The sequence below is a fragment of the Aspergillus ibericus genome (assembly GCF_003184845.1).
Source record: "Aspergillus ibericus CBS 121593 unplaced genomic scaffold BO80scaffold_1, whole genome shotgun sequence".
Taxonomy (NCBI): Eukaryota; Fungi; Ascomycota; class Eurotiomycetes; order Eurotiales; family Aspergillaceae; genus Aspergillus; species Aspergillus ibericus.
Genome location: NW_020292099.1, coordinates 605659 through 619826, shown reverse-complemented (window position 1 = coordinate 619826; position 14168 = coordinate 605659). Strand labels below are relative to the sequence as shown.

The 14168-nt window shown below is 47.2% G+C and overlaps 5 protein-coding genes across 5 annotated transcripts; 1 reads left to right on the top strand and 4 right to left on the bottom strand.

Moving 5' to 3' along the window:
• Positions 1-47: 47 nt before the first annotated feature.
• On the bottom strand, positions 48-4124 carry BO80DRAFT_3905 (uncharacterized protein). The gene is made up of 3 exons (XM_025717148.1): positions 2924-4124; positions 413-2867; positions 48-352 (listed from the first exon to the last, which is right to left on the bottom strand). The coding sequence occupies exons 1-3, from the start codon at positions 3800-3802 to the stop codon at positions 165-167; spliced, it is 3522 nt and encodes a 1173-aa protein (XP_025580549.1). The 5' UTR covers positions 3803-4124; the 3' UTR covers positions 48-164.
• A 1438-nt stretch (positions 4125-5562) lies between these two features.
• Positions 5563-6628, bottom strand: BO80DRAFT_498357 (transcriptional coactivator p15/PC4 family protein). The gene is made up of 2 exons (XM_025724130.1): positions 6252-6628; positions 5563-6196 (listed from the first exon to the last, which is right to left on the bottom strand). The coding sequence occupies exons 1-2, from the start codon at positions 6534-6536 to the stop codon at positions 5969-5971; spliced, it is 513 nt and encodes a 170-aa protein (XP_025580548.1). The 5' UTR covers positions 6537-6628; the 3' UTR covers positions 5563-5968.
• A 157-nt stretch (positions 6629-6785) lies between these two features.
• On the bottom strand, positions 6786-10134 carry BO80DRAFT_420508 (PX domain protein). Its single transcript, XM_025718383.1, has 2 exons — positions 9454-10134; positions 6786-9404 (listed from the first exon to the last, which is right to left on the bottom strand). Exons 1-2 carry the CDS (start codon positions 10005-10007, stop codon positions 6953-6955), a joined length of 3006 nt encoding a protein of 1001 aa, XP_025580547.1. The 5' UTR covers positions 10008-10134; the 3' UTR covers positions 6786-6952.
• Positions 10135-10629: 495 nt separating this feature from the next.
• BO80DRAFT_420507 (PaaI family thioesterase) lies at positions 10630-11463 on the bottom strand. Its single transcript, XM_025718382.1, has one exon. The coding sequence runs from the start codon at positions 11392-11394 to the stop codon at positions 10957-10959; it is 438 nt and encodes a 145-aa protein (XP_025580546.1). The 5' UTR covers positions 11395-11463; the 3' UTR covers positions 10630-10956.
• Positions 11464-12231: 768 nt separating this feature from the next.
• Positions 12232-13325, top strand: BO80DRAFT_343552 (RNA-binding protein; the record flags this gene model as incomplete). Its single annotated transcript, XM_025715236.1, has 5 exons — positions 12232-12314; positions 12587-12643; positions 12690-12789; positions 12842-13217; positions 13273-13325. The coding sequence occupies 5 exons, from the start codon at positions 12232-12234 to the stop codon at positions 13323-13325; spliced, it is 669 nt and encodes a 222-aa protein (XP_025580545.1).
• Positions 13326-14168: the final 843 nt, after the last annotated feature.

The window sequence follows — 14168 nt, the reverse complement described above, 5'->3', positions numbered from 1 at the left end:
CCAGAAACAGTGTAATGGTAGAATACTCCGCGACTAAGTCTATCGCAAACTACTATAGAAAATAAACAGTGTACAAGCAGAAACAAGTGTAAAAGACCTCACGTCTTGGGTTTTATTAGGAAGGCAAAGACAAATTTCGAAGATACATGACGAAATCCAAGTCGTCAAATAAGTACCCACTCACTGCCTCTTTTAATGAATTTATCAAGCATCATGCCGATATCGTTGAGAGCAAACCGGCAAATGTAGAATCCGAAGAACTCTGCAGCATGGCGAGTGCTCAATTCCAGACCGACTAACGTCGGAGACGAGTGCTTGAGGCCCGGGTCTTCAACCTGTTGAGCAATTTGGTCTGAAAAGCTGAAATTAGTACTGCTAAGATGATCTAAAAAAGAGGCCGGTTTGCACTTACCCAGTACTTGAGCCGCATCACAGAGCCGTGCTAGAGCTCCCATATAGTTATTGGGTCCATTGTATTGCAACTGGGACGTACTACGCCTCAAATGCTGTGAAGCGGGCATAGACGTCATCGGGATGGTATTGATTGTCAAATTGTCTTTACTTGAATCCTTCGATGCGGGCAACGAGGTCGTAGCACCAAGCCCGGAATTCTTGGAACGTAACTTGCGCCAGGAAGTCAGATAAGACTTACTCGGGCCATTCGAAGGCTTAGAAGGTAATGCATCGAGAGTTGCTGTATCCTCGAAAGCTTGAGCGGATTTGAAGAGCGGCATGGCTCCCTGCACACCAACCTCACTCCCTATCTTCTTGGACAGCGACATCTGCACCTGGTCAAGAACACCCTCCAATGATTGCATTTCCTCCAAAACAGCATCGGCATCATAAGTGTCAACCTTCGCTAGCTTGAGTAATGCTGCTGTTAGTAAATCGCAATTTGACACTTTTTCTTCAACTGCCTTGATCTTCACATTCTTAACGCGCCACACATCTCGTGGGATGAACAGCTTCGTCGACAAATAGCCTCCACGGGGATGGGAAATTGTCTGATATATGCATCGCATTAGCCAAAACGGGCGCAGGAGGAACGATTCAGGGCATGGCTCCAACGGAAGAGGGGCATCAGCGGCCATCAGATTAGGGGATCCAGGACTTGTGGGCGAATGTATATGGCTATCGAACAGGTTGAGTCCTCCACTCGGCAAGCCGTTAGCAGATATATTAGTAGCGGTTGGTGTAGGCATGGTTTGTATCGAAGCAGCCATCGGTCCCTTGTGCGTATCGAAGGCAGGGAACGCATTGCTTGACGGAGTATTGGGCGATTCGGCAGATGGCTCAGGTCCCGAAACCGATACATTTCTCAGCCGGAAAGATGCTAGGCCTGTATTGAGTTTGCCCAGATTGTCCGGAGCTGAAGGCACTTTACCGATGGGTCGGGTCGGAGATGGAAGTTTCGACGGTCCAGGGTCGTTGTCGTCGCGATAAAAGACCTTTTCCAGACCCGCGTTACCCGAAGGGTCCTCGTTAAAAGACCCAACAGAGACATTCCGTTTGTTTGGGTGAGAAGCTGATCGTAGAGCAGAAGCAGGGCCCAATGTTCTGCTCTGTTGATGGAAACCAGAACTTGACGCCATTTCATCTTTGGGGACTGGCTGGGGTCGGAAAGTTAGCGGGTCCGTATTTGTTTCGATCTTCAGTTCCGTGGTATATTGGCTAGACAGTCTTCGTGCTCGTACACTAGGCGCTGAGATCGGGCCAAGCGCTGGCTTCGTCGAAACCGAGAGAGCGTCACGGCCTAAAGAGGGTGACACGCTAGGCTCGGGAGGTTTTTCATCGGCTAGGGACAGGGTCCCATCTTCCGTTAGGGGAGATAAAGTTGCAGAAGCTGTCATGGCGTTGGAGCTATTTAGGCTCTCCCACATCTTTCCGGGAAAGGTGCCCGAACCTGACTGGCGGGGAAGAGCAGACTTTGACTGAATGCCGAATTCGAAATCGTCCATCACATAGCCTCTAGTCATTTCCTCTAGCAAGCGCTCCTCTTCTTCTGCTTCTTCATCCAGGTATTCCAACTCAAGCCCTCTGACACTGTCGAGCGCTGTCTGTTCCTGTATCCGCCGCATTTCTCGTCCACGTGTTAATGCTAATTGAGCCTCCCGTTCAGCCTCCCTTACTTTCTGCTTCGCCATTTCAACATTCCTCCGAGCATTTGCCACGATGTCATTGCTGTCACGGTCATCTCCAAACTCCATCGCTGGCTCTAGACCTTCATCATACGCAGCCTCCACAGCAGCATCAAGGGCAGCATCAAATTCGGCCTCGGTGCCGACAGCCGGATGGAAGCTTCTCCTATGCCGCAAATATAGCGATGACGCTTCTGAGTGCATAGAGGCCGGGGAAGATGCACCGGATTCATCAATAGTATCGAGCCAAGACGTTGATTCATTAACATCTCTCGCATGGTTGCTCAATAAGGACAGATCAGACTGGACAGCACCATATGCGGTATCCACTCCTGAAACTAGGGACTCTGACACGGGAGCACCCATAGACTCATTTTCTAAAATACCGCGCGATGCTCCAGCCAGAAAGCGGTTGTTTGAATCGGATGATTCGGCTGCAATCTGAGTACTGTCACCTAGCAGCGAGGGCAACAATGACTGACGTTCTGTGCGATCCCAATCAGGCGCTATCCTTTCTGGCAAATCAACCGGCCGAGCATGAGAGCTGCGCTGCAAAGAGATAGGTTCCTCCCCGAATGATGATTCTATCCTGTCGTCATGGTTTGAATGAGATAACTCGCCATACGATTCCTGGCTAGGCGGGCGTTCGGGGAGGGCTTTACTATCCAAATCGCGGAAAGAAAAGTCCATACGTTGTAGCTCAGTGACTCGTATCATATATGTATCTCGCTAAGAGAATTGGGTCTTAGGAATGACAGAAGCGTGATTTCAGGTAGAAAACTCACTATTTCTTGAAGCTTTAGCTTCTCATCTTCTCCTCCATCGCTGCGGAGCATTACCAAATGTAGTAGTTGACACGCATCATTATAAGCCTCCATGGCCCCTTCAAAATTTGCCGCGTTATCGAGAAGAACGGCCGTGTTCGCTTTCTGCAACGCTTTCGAGAGCATTGCTTTTTGTGACTGGCCCCGCTTTCTCTTCTCCTGGCCATTTTCTGGTCCAGAAAATAACCGTGGACTGTCCTCGAGAGAAGCCTCAGGACCTTGTGCACGTGGACTGTGTGCCTCTATGATGGGGCGAATAGAACTGTCTCCACCTGACTTTTGATCAAAATTGGATTTAATCTCGTGCTCCTTCATCCAGGGATTTTGAAACAAGTTGGGGGGTATTCTAGCAACTTCGGAAGATGCCGGATGCATCCCTTGTGTTGTTGCTCCAGCTACAACGTCGACTGAGAATGGTGGTGAAAGGCCATGGCTTGACGCAATTGATAATTGAAAAGGGTTATGTCTGGGCAGTCGGTCATCATTATTCGACGTTCCTAGCACCTGGGGACAATCATGCGTTTCGAATTTCGTCTCCGGGGCCATGCGACCCTTAGAAGTCAAGCCCTCAATATCGTTACTGTAGTCACCATGACCGGCGGACGGGGATGGGGATCTAGACACTCGAGATTCATTGAGTCGACGATAATAGTCTGGCGAACTTCTGCTAGATGCTGTGGACTGTGACCAGCGGTTCAAACTGCCAAGTCCCTCCCGGATATGGTTACCGTCCGGTCCGCCTAGTGACTTCCCAATCTGCGACAAAGAAGATTTTGTCGGTGTTACTGAACCGAGTCTGGAAATATAGTCCGCGCCGTCTAATTCTTTCAACTTCGACATAGCCTGCGGTGAGTTGGCGGGTAAACGCGGGGCTGATTCGTCAGGTGCGGAGCCAAAAATCAGCTTCTCCGGTTGTATGATTGTGTTTGATTGAGGGCAGGGAAAGTATTGCAGGCAACTTTGTCCGTGGTCAAGTGGGAGAGAGAGACTCTGTAACCAGATGGAATAGCAGAGGGCCTATTGTGTTGAAACGAGCCTTTGTCGCAACTGCGAACACGTCTGGTGAATTGATGAATGCGACTGGACTAGGGAACAGAATCTCCTCAATCACTGGAGGTTGGTATGCTCCGGCTAATTTTGTAACCTGAAAAAGTTCATGCAAACTTGTTGTCAGCTCTCTTGCTCTCCAACTCTCCTAGTAAGAGCGTTCTCTTTATGGCATAATGTATCGTCGATGCAAACAGCAGGCTGAGGATTAAGGCATGTACATCCTTTCTCTCAGAATCATGAAGACCTTCTCAATCCCGGTGCATAGCAGCAGGCAGATGATTTGTACAGGAATGTTAATTGACAAGCAAAGTAGTTCAATCACCTAGGAGGCTTTTTCTTGGCCGGTGTCTGCTGATAGGAAACTTGGCAAAGTTGGTGACTAGGTATTGAGCTCGGACTCGAAACTGGAGTCCACGAAGGGGACTTTCAACATCCTAGATAAATTGTCTATTAGCTACCAGGTAAAACAGGCCCAACGGCGCAGCTTGTAGATGATTGTAACTAATAGGCAAAATTTCTAGCTCTCTTGGTAACAGTACCCAAGCGTAGCTCAAAGACGCTATGTAGAACATACCACCAGCACTCTCTTTGATAAGCAGCCAAGTCACTGAAAGGATAAGACAGGTCAGACCCCAAATCATCACATCCAGATTGACAAAATCGAGAATCTTAAGCAGTCAAGGTTGTAAGGAATGATATAACGTACTAGAGTACCATGCATAATACAAACTAAGATGTAGTGTTAGAGAAAGAGCTGGAAAAGGGGGAGGGGGTTTATGTGTTCCGTCATCCGTGTTCCATTTTCTGGTCCGATATGACGGGAACTCCTTCACTAGGTATGGATTCGCTAAGCACCAAACTTTCGATAAGACTATATTAAGAACTTAGTTATTATATAAGATCCAAGATATTAGTTAACTAGTCACTGATGTTGACTAATATAACGGCTTATGGGATCAGAATTTAGATAATTCTTCTTTCATAAACGAAGTAGAAAGCTACTCTTCGACAATTAGCCTCAGGCGCCAAGTGACGCTATGTATGGAGCTGGAATTAGTATATCCAGTATCCAGTATTCCGTATACTTTCGTACTTACCGCGTATTTACGGTAACCCGTTCAATTGAAACCGCAGCTCCATATTAGTATGGCCACTACGGAGTACTCCGTAGCTAGTGCATTCTGAGTTCTGACTACTCAAAGCAACCCACACGTGCGCCAGCTGACCAGCAGCAACGTAAGAATAATATGTCAACCGGAAAACAAGGTCTTTAGCAGCATATCTATCTAGATGGTTGCTGACACCCTCGCATTAATTTTTGACCCCGTCGCAGCTGTATCCCCACGGTTGACTACAAGGCTAGTAAATTATATTAGCCTTGTTGGGTGTCAGAACACATAATGAAGGAATAGCATGGAATGACTTGACACTATTGTAATTGATACTTACTAGAATCCGGTATTATTTCAGTTGGATTTGTAGGGGGACCTTTGTCTGTCTGCCGCCAGCACATCTGCCTCCTATCACGTGTATGTCTCCTTCTAAGATTCGTATGCTGCACAAGACCACTCATATATACTAAGACTGGCAATAAGGTTGGCCCCGTTAAAGATGCTAAAGCAACTAAAACTAGACGACCAAGAGGCAAAGCAATAGCAAAACGAAGATCTCAAGTGGCACAAGTTATATGGACACGATGCGAGCAGAGTAGAAGTATATCTCAATTCTCGCAGGGCTAAGAAGGTTCGGCAAGATACCATTTCATATCACAGATAGTCAACCTCTTGAATAGAGATATCATCTCGTGTTCAACTCTGCATAATAGCAAGGCGACGACCTCATAGAAAAACAGTACCTTTGCAGAATCTTAAAAACAAGTAAAAAGTAGGCTCTTTGCCTTGGAACGATTGGGGTGGTTAACAACAGATGCTGGGCTGCCTATTTGGATGAGTATGCCTACTCGTCGCTATCGTCCTCACTTGTCGCTTCGATATTCTTGCGAGAGTTTTCTGCGTCTAGGAGATCACCCGGGTCGCCATCTTCTCCATCCTTGTCAACATCCAACCTACTACCACTAGCATAGTTCGGTCGAGAAATTGACTCCCCGTTTTCTTGAAGAGCAGTTTCGATGTCAGGTAGCAAGCTCACTAGGGAGGAAAACTGATCCATCGGAAGAGAAATCCCCTGCGCAAACGATGAGGCACGAAACAGGTGATTCAATAGAGGGAAAGCTACCCACCTTCTTCCCTGGAAGCTCATGGCCATCTTTCTCATAGTATTCCCTTATATTGACCATGGTCTTTCCTCGGAAAGATGAAACGGTCACACGGCGTGCTTTTGATATTTCCCAATAACGGTCGCCATTCGAGTCAAATTTACCCTCTCTGACATATTGTTTAACAGAACCGAGGTTTCCATATTCCCTAGGAACTTTGGTCTTTGTCCTCTTCGTCGACGGATGGCCGTCCTCGATCATCGGATCACTCTCAGCGTCTGGGCTGCGCTTTTTGGTCCTGAGCGGCATAATTGAAAAATGACCAAGGACGGAGACTCAATGACCTGGCAGGAAGCGAGAGTAAGTAGCTTATTGACCGAGTCTCTCAGAAGAAGTAATAGGATTACCCACGCTGCAAAGGCCTTGCTAACAGGTCTTATACTAATTCACTACCATATGTAATATCACGTGACTCAGGTTCGGCTGTTATAGCTAACTTATTCACACTAAAACAGTATCTTCACCACAGCAAAGAGTTACAATAATCAAAAAGTTTAATAGTACAAGACTAGGAAGCAATAGAGAGGGACAGCTATGCCAATGTACATGTGCGATGCCGGCTCAAGTTGTCCGTGCTCACAATCAATACCGTGTAGCGTAATTTCATAAAGTTCGTGGAAAGGAAATCCTTCCAGTGTTCTATCCTTGATCTTGATAGTACGATATTAGAGAATAGCTGCCTTCAGACCCTGCAAGATGAGAGAAAATACAAATCCCCGAGCAACGATCTCAACCTGAAGACAGTCAAAGACCTTCCCTAGAGCTTCCTTACTGGCATTTGCCCCCATAACGCTTGTAAGTGCCTGCGGTAGGCCTCTTTGGATGAAGGCTTTGCGAGCTGTCTCTCGCAGGCGTTCTTTTTCAACATCATCCGGGGGAGAAGGCCAGTTTTCTAGTTCAGTCCTTGTTGGAAGGGAATTTTCTCGCAATTTATTGAGGTATAACCCAATTGCCTCATCCGATGTATGAGAATCGATCACTGATTCCTGTAGTAGCACACGGATCGTCTCCAGATGAGGGTTACCGGGCCGCAAAATGTACGATTTGGCCGCATTCAATAGAGTTCGACGTATGTTCCAGGCCGAAGACAAAGTAAATAGTTCATTGATTACCGCGAATATGAGTTCCACTGCTATACGGGTCTCTTCCTGCGTGATAGGACTGGTTTGACTCTTGAGGTCACTTAATCCAGCGCCTGGCACCTGCCCTTTGCCTGCATGAGAAACCTGCTGTTTCCCATTGAGAGCACGCGGTAGGTCGGTTGGGTTATTGTGCCCAGGGGAGGAAGGCGCGTGTGAAGGAGTCATAGGTTCTGATTTCGCAGTCTGGACTGAACTTTCAGGCATAAGCATTGAAAGATCCTTTGTAAATTTAGTAGCTTCTGAACTCGTTTCCTCAACAAGTAGATCGGGCTTGTCAATTATTTTCGGTGAAGGAGGCTGGTCTTGCGTAGGGCATTTCGACCCGAGCGCGGTCGCTGTTCTTGCAGAATCCTCGAACTCCTCCGGAGAGCCGAGATTGATCGGCTCATTTTGATGTGGGAAAAAATCAAAAGGACTGACTCTATCATCTGCAACCAGATCTGGTGAAGGCTTTTTACTGATGGCCCCGCCAAACACCCCTGTCACGCCCTCCAAGACGGCCTTTCCACCTTCTGATACGCCCTTGGGTGCACTAGTTAACACACCTAAAACTCCCTTTCCTACATTCCCAAGTGCGGTTTGACTTGGGAAGGGGAATCCAGCTTTGCTGAAAGGTTTGGTGGATTCAGATCCGAGGTGTTCATCTTTCCCAAGAAATCGTTTCATTCTTTCACTTTCTGCCAGAGACTGGTGGCAAAGAGCACCTTGAAGATAACGTTCTAAGTTCTTGGCCAAATCCGAATTCGTCTGGCCTTTCCACAGAGGTACAATTGGGTGGTCTTCTGCGAATGTTCGGATCTTGTGCAATCTCGAGATAGCCTCCAAGGTTTCGTGGAGCGGTTCAAAATCATCATACTTCCGGAAAACCATCCAACCCGTAGAACGTGCTGATATAGGTTCGATTTGGATCAGGTAACTCGACGTCGGTTTTGAGCGAAGTAGCCCCTTCCCTGTGACATCAGAGTCGGTTTCTACCGTTATGGATGCACCGTAAAGAGTCAATGGCTCCGCTGACGCTTTCAGTGGGGAGAAGTTCCCGAAATGCGGCGATTGAGGCAACCCAGAGGCTTCTTCCAGTCGAGGCTGAGATTCATTTCCAGTGTGTCTTTGGCCTGTATCACCATGTAACTGCTCGCAAAACCGAATTTCGTCCCCTTTATTGTCTGCAGGCAAACTGTTTTCACCGTGATCCCGAACATCCACATCCTTTCGCACATTGTCCTGTATTGCTTTCTCTAGGCTTTGTTTTCGCAATTCATGCACTGCAATCATGTCACTGAGACGCTTGGCCTCTATCTTGGCTTCCACCGTTGCCCTGTCGACGTCTGTGGATTCGTGTTGAATGTCTTTGCCAGTGATTCTGGAGTCCGAAATCGCGTCACCCACTGCCTTTGATGAAAGGTAGTTTACGTTGTCAGAAAACCTGGTTGCGGCGACGCCTTGTTTTTGGGCCCCTTCAACGCCAGCGTCTATTGCAGTCATTATTTCAGACTTGCCTTCACTGAGGAGATATATGATCCACCCATTAATAATTTCAGGTCTCGAGAGACTTGAAATAGCCGACTCGAAGAGAACGCTGGCCAACATTTCGCGGATGAAGTTTTTCAAAAGCGGGCATCCATAGACATTTGGGTCCAGAAAGCTAGACAGAATGTCATCTGTTATAAGATTGAGTTTCTTCCTTTGTTGTTCTTCCGCTAAGATATTCGCTAGACCACTCCCTGGGGATGTTTCTAGATAACGCAAAACAACCTGTTCTGGCGGATCTGAGGACTCAACGGATTCGAATATCGCAGACAGCTCATTCAGGAACACGATGATTAGGGAAGACGTATTAGTCAGAAGTTCCAGCAAGGTGTCAGCAGGGCGTTTACGAGAAAGATGCGATGACAGGGACGAGATAAATCCGGTTAACAATTTCCGACAGGAGAGGGGGAATGTCGTTTCGGATGGCAAGATCGCTCTAGACCAGGAGCTTTTAAGGTCTGGTAAGCGCACGAAACATTGTAAAGGTGAAAGCTTACTTCACATAATCCGCCATTACTGCATCAGTCATTGATCTTAAGGCAGCCGCTGTCACGGGGCCTAAGGTAGAATAATCAATATCGACGGAACTGTCCTCGGGCGAGATTTGCTCAAAGCTATTCTGTCCGACATCAAATCCATGAGCCGCGCGTTTGGGCCAGTCGAGTAGTCTGCCAGCTACATCCAGTGCGAGCTCCCTCCTTTTCGGACCTGTTGTCTTTAAGGGCTTGTCGATAGAGTCATAATCAGCTCCTTCCCACGATGCATGCAAGACGACACCACTAGTGATCCCAATCAGTAGCAAGCCAAGTCTTCCAAAAAGGACGAATGTTGCGCCTAACAAACATGCGAAGACGCACAGAAGAGCCTCATTGCTAGACGTCGACAGAAATTGCAGGGTAAGATCAACGACTTCCTTTGGTTGCACAAGACCAGGTCTATTCGTTGCCGCTTGGTCTTCGCTACTCACCATGGAGCTTGTATGAGAAGTCCGGGCTCCCTCGGACTCATTGGACAGCGACGATTCAGTGACGCAGACGGAATCTTCAACCATGGCGGTTGTCTTCATAAAATGGTTGCATTGACCGCAATGTGATGCTGGAGGTTATAAATAATTCCGCTGTATGACTCAGTTCTAAGGACTAGGTAGGAAATTGGCTGTGATGTTAACTACCTTCAATGGCTGCTCTGGTTACCTAATACTTGACACGGGGACGGAATACTAGAAAACTACTACCGAGTGGTGCCAAGTATTCCGTACGGAGTGCTCGGCTTCAATATGAATAGGAGCTGGGGTGCCTACTAAGGTCAATGCCGTTTCCATACGCCTTTCTTAGCTGACTATTTCGGGGTTGCTGCACCTTAAATAACCAACCCAAATTGTAGTTTGATTGCACGTTCTTCAAAGATATTGCTAAAAGCAAATCAATATTGTAAGGACGCTTATGAGACTTGTGCCCCGGTTGAGGGCCTTCAGTTTTAATTCCAGGCAAGCGCATGGCATATCTTCAAGACACAAATTGGAGCACAGCGTCTTTCTAGAAACGGTTCGACTTCTTAGTCAAGTCCGGTCACTGAACTCATGACACCTTAGTGCGGGGAGCCTGCCGAGTACTGGAAACACGAACAAGGCTGGGATTATTCTCCTAGATAATACAGAGTACTGAAGTGACAGACAAAATGGGATCTTTTGAGTATCTATATGGAGGAATGTACGATAGATATTCACTGCAGTCTAAAGTGGACTCTCCTAGCACGTAAATCTAATTCATGGGTATATGCCCATCCGTTATTACCTTACTCCATCACCAAGGAGACAAGGTATCTAAAGCAAGAAAGGATGGAATAATTCTCCGCTATCCGAGTGAATCAAGCATTCAAAGTATATGCGCTTCATGCCAGATGTAAAGATGATTGCGGTTGTATGAACGTCCAATGAGTGCCCTCGAGTCCTCCTTCCAAGTCTGAATGCCATCCTTCCATAGCTGTATGAGCGTAATGGGTTATCGTGTTTTGATGTATTTGGTATGAGATCCCTGTGCAACAACTGTCCTTTCATCAGACTCAGTTATCTTGCAAATCGTCACAGTTGTGAAAGCTAGATTCCGTCCAACTCTGTCAGCGCGACCTTCGATGTCTAGCCAGTCTCCTGTCTTTGCTGTAGAGAGATAGTTGACATGAATGTTTGTGCTGACTCCTGTGGAGTCGAGTCCGCATGATGCAATTGCCAAACCACCCGCCCAGTCAGTTACGCAGGCAGAAAATACGCCATGCAAGGTACCCTTCGAATTAAGGTGGTGAGGCGCGACCTGCAGTCTAGCATGGAAAACACCTTTGGTAGCATCGTAAATGTCAATGTCATCGAGTAGAAATGCATAAATTGGACTGGCTGTGCGGATACCCTCCCAAACCCTTTGAACTTGCTGTAGTTCGAAGCTCATATTCGTATATCAGTTGCAGTTTGAAGCAGAGTACAGAGTAATTGAAAAAAGAAGGTTTTTCAGGGTGAGGGGGAAAAAGATTTGGTTTTAAAGGACCAATTTAGCGTGCTTTATTTGGAGTACGTAATGTTGTTCTTTACCTATCTAGGTACTAGTGGTTCGTTGGTCGACAATTACTCCGTACACCGGGATGCTGTAATGGGGTTACACTTCCAACTGGTTAGCACCTGTAGAGGCTACCCGTGAGTCTCTTATAATTAACCACATTCAAGAAGTACGAATAGAGAAGATCATGTCAGAATAAAATATGTCTAATATTACTCTATACCCAATATATGTAGATTTGTACAAGGTTGAAAGGGGTCACATTATGGGGTAGTCCGTACTATAAACTCGATACTGCCACTGCAAAAATAGCAAATTGCGATTGCTGTAGTGACCAATTAGTAACCTAAAACTGGCTGTGAAGTATGCATAGATCAAAACTACGAGGTCCATCTATAAGCTATACTTGACCACTAGCATAGCTAGCCCTAAGGTACTGTACTCCACAGCCTGAATATCAAAGTTGAAAGTTGAACATAACACACCTAGCACTAGCCGCAAAAAGTGTACGGAGCCCTTTGCACTGACTCAGATATTATGTAATAAGTAAGAGCATCCCAGCGGTACTTCGCTTGTGGCATACAAGCTTAGCTGTAGTTCCTGAATTGTCTCTGGCTCTTGCTTCCTTGCATTCTAACCATTCCTTCTACTTTACTCACTCCCACTCCACCATTGTTGTTTTCCTTAATCAGCCCACCATTCAAACATTCGCCGCTCACTGGCTAACATACAATGTCTCGTCCTGGCACTACGCTCTATGTCACCGGCTTCGGGCACGGGACCCGAGCTCGCGACCTTGCCTACGAATTCGAACGGTACGTGCCGCTCGTCGATTGCTACGCGCTACCATGACCATACGATCCGTGTCCATATTCGCAATTCACCTCGGCTGAGTCTCGCTAAATCGACGTCGGAGCCGCTCTCTATATCATGTTATGATATAATGGAGATTTGCATGTTTCATCAGCTTCCCTCGGAGGGAACTCCTTGAAGGGGCTCCCCTCCGAAAGAGTTTTCCTTTCACAATTGCCTTGCACCGTGCTTTTAATGAATATTTTTGTATGGGGCGCTTCTAACAATGTCTTAGATACGGACGTCTTGTCCGGTGTGATATCCCAGCACCGCGTACCCCATCAAGCAGACTGTATGTTCAACTAAGCTTCGTACATATTCATTGCTCATAACATAAGTTTTGCCTTCGTGGAATACGAGAGTCGCCGTGATGCGGATGATGCATACCATGAAATGCATAACAAGCGAATTGGCCGCGACGATTTGTTGAAAATTGAGGTAAGCAGAGAGGAACATATCGGAATCCCATAGCTGGACTGACCTTCAAAAGTGGGCACGGACTCCTCCATCTGCTTCTTGGCGTTTCGACTCTGGCCGTGACCGTCGGCGTGACCGTACTCCACCACGCCGTGGCCGTTCGCCTTCTCCTAGACGTGGACGTGGCGACTATTCTCCCCGTAGGGAAGACAGGTATGACCGGGATTATGACCGACATGAGCGTGACTACGATCGTCGCGACCGCGATTATGACCGTCGTGATCGCGATTATGACCGCCGCGACCGTGACCGTGAACGTTCTCGTGACCGCTCTAGAAGCCCCGATGAGAGAGACCGCGATGTCAAGGATGACAGAGAGCGCCGTGATGATGATCGCGAACGACGCGAGGATGAGCGTGAGAATGGACCCAACGGTGAAGATAGGAAAGGTTTGCTCATCGGTGCATATAACCACAGCTCCCTATCGCTAATTCTTCAACCCAGTTCCCCTAGAACCCTTGACCTCTGCTCATGATGAGCTTGATACAGCCGAGTAGGTTATTTTGGCTCCATGAACTATCAGACCACATACTCTAAATCCGGTTAAAGACTTCATATCTGTGCTAGGCCAAAGTCAGGGCCTAAGCGCTAGGACATGAATCTTTAGTCGTTATTACATGCACTACCTGTGATCGACCTGGATGATTGTTACATTCTATCGCTGTTGAATACTGGCACATTTTTCCGGGCCCCCTCCCCTCCTCCCCCACCCCTCCTCCATTACACTTTTTTATCCTCCCTGATGCTTTTTTCTTTTCTCTCCAATGCTCCATGTCTCCATATTTAATCTTTCTTTCTGTGCTTTTCTTTGCCATAATTTTGCAAGTTGCACTGTTCATTAGCAGGGAGGAAGGGGAAAAGCCAACCCCTCGATGCGGTGGCGCAAAGATACGAGACGTTGGGGTATTGGTTTTGTCGTTCAACATTGGTATTTATCATGGTCAGCAGCTCGAATCATATCCGAACGAACGTCGAGCGGGCCTTTCTTTTTTCCTTATCGTACCGCCAGACTGTGTCGTCCTTTCACTCGTCACGATCAACATCCATCCGTTATCCGTCTTGACCTCGCGTTCTAATATAAGTCGATAATCATTGACCTTCCCCGTCCCACTCGACCGGTCGACTTCATGCATCTCCTGCAACATCGCCTCGAGAACGACTCGTAGATATATGTAGCTTCTCTGGGTAGACATGATATTTTTGCAAGGTTGTGGTGGGCGCGCAAAGGTAAGGTAGGAGGGGGGGGCGAAAAGACTAAGTATTGACTGACCTAAGCTATTCACCTTGCGGTTTATATCAGTCTACATTTAGGGCCGTATAAACTGGCTCATGTTCTAACT

Bases quoted from the DNA above. Each gene is read 5' to 3' on its own strand.
- BO80DRAFT_420508 (XM_025718383.1), bottom strand. From the start codon at position 10,007: ATGGTTGAAGATTCCGTCTGCGTCACTGAATCGTCGCTGTCCAATGAG. The intron at 9,405-9,453 runs GTAAGCTTTCAC...AGACCTTAAAAG, and splicing joins GTAATGGCGGATTATGTGAA to CTCCTGGTCTAGAGCGATCT.
- BO80DRAFT_3905 (XM_025717148.1), bottom strand. From the start codon at position 3,802: ATGTCGAAGTTGAAAGAATTAGACGGCGCGGACTATATTTCCAGACTC. The intron at 2,868-2,923 runs GTGAGTTTTCTA...CAATTCTCTTAG, and splicing joins AGCTAAAGCTTCAAGAAATA to CGAGATACATATATGATACG. The intron at 353-412 runs GTAAGTGCAAAC...TCAGCTTTTCAG, and splicing joins TGATGCGGCTCAAGTACTGG to ACCAAATTGCTCAACAGGTT.
- BO80DRAFT_420507 (XM_025718382.1), bottom strand. From the start codon at position 11,394: ATGAGCTTCGAACTACAGCAAGTTCAAAGGGTTTGGGAGGGTATCCGC.
- BO80DRAFT_498357 (XM_025724130.1), bottom strand. From the start codon at position 6,536: ATGCCGCTCAGGACCAAAAAGCGCAGCCCAGACGCTGAGAGTGATCCG. The intron at 6,197-6,251 runs GTGGGTAGCTTT...TCGTTTGCGCAG, and splicing joins ATGAGCTTCCAGGGAAGAAG to GGGATTTCTCTTCCGATGGA.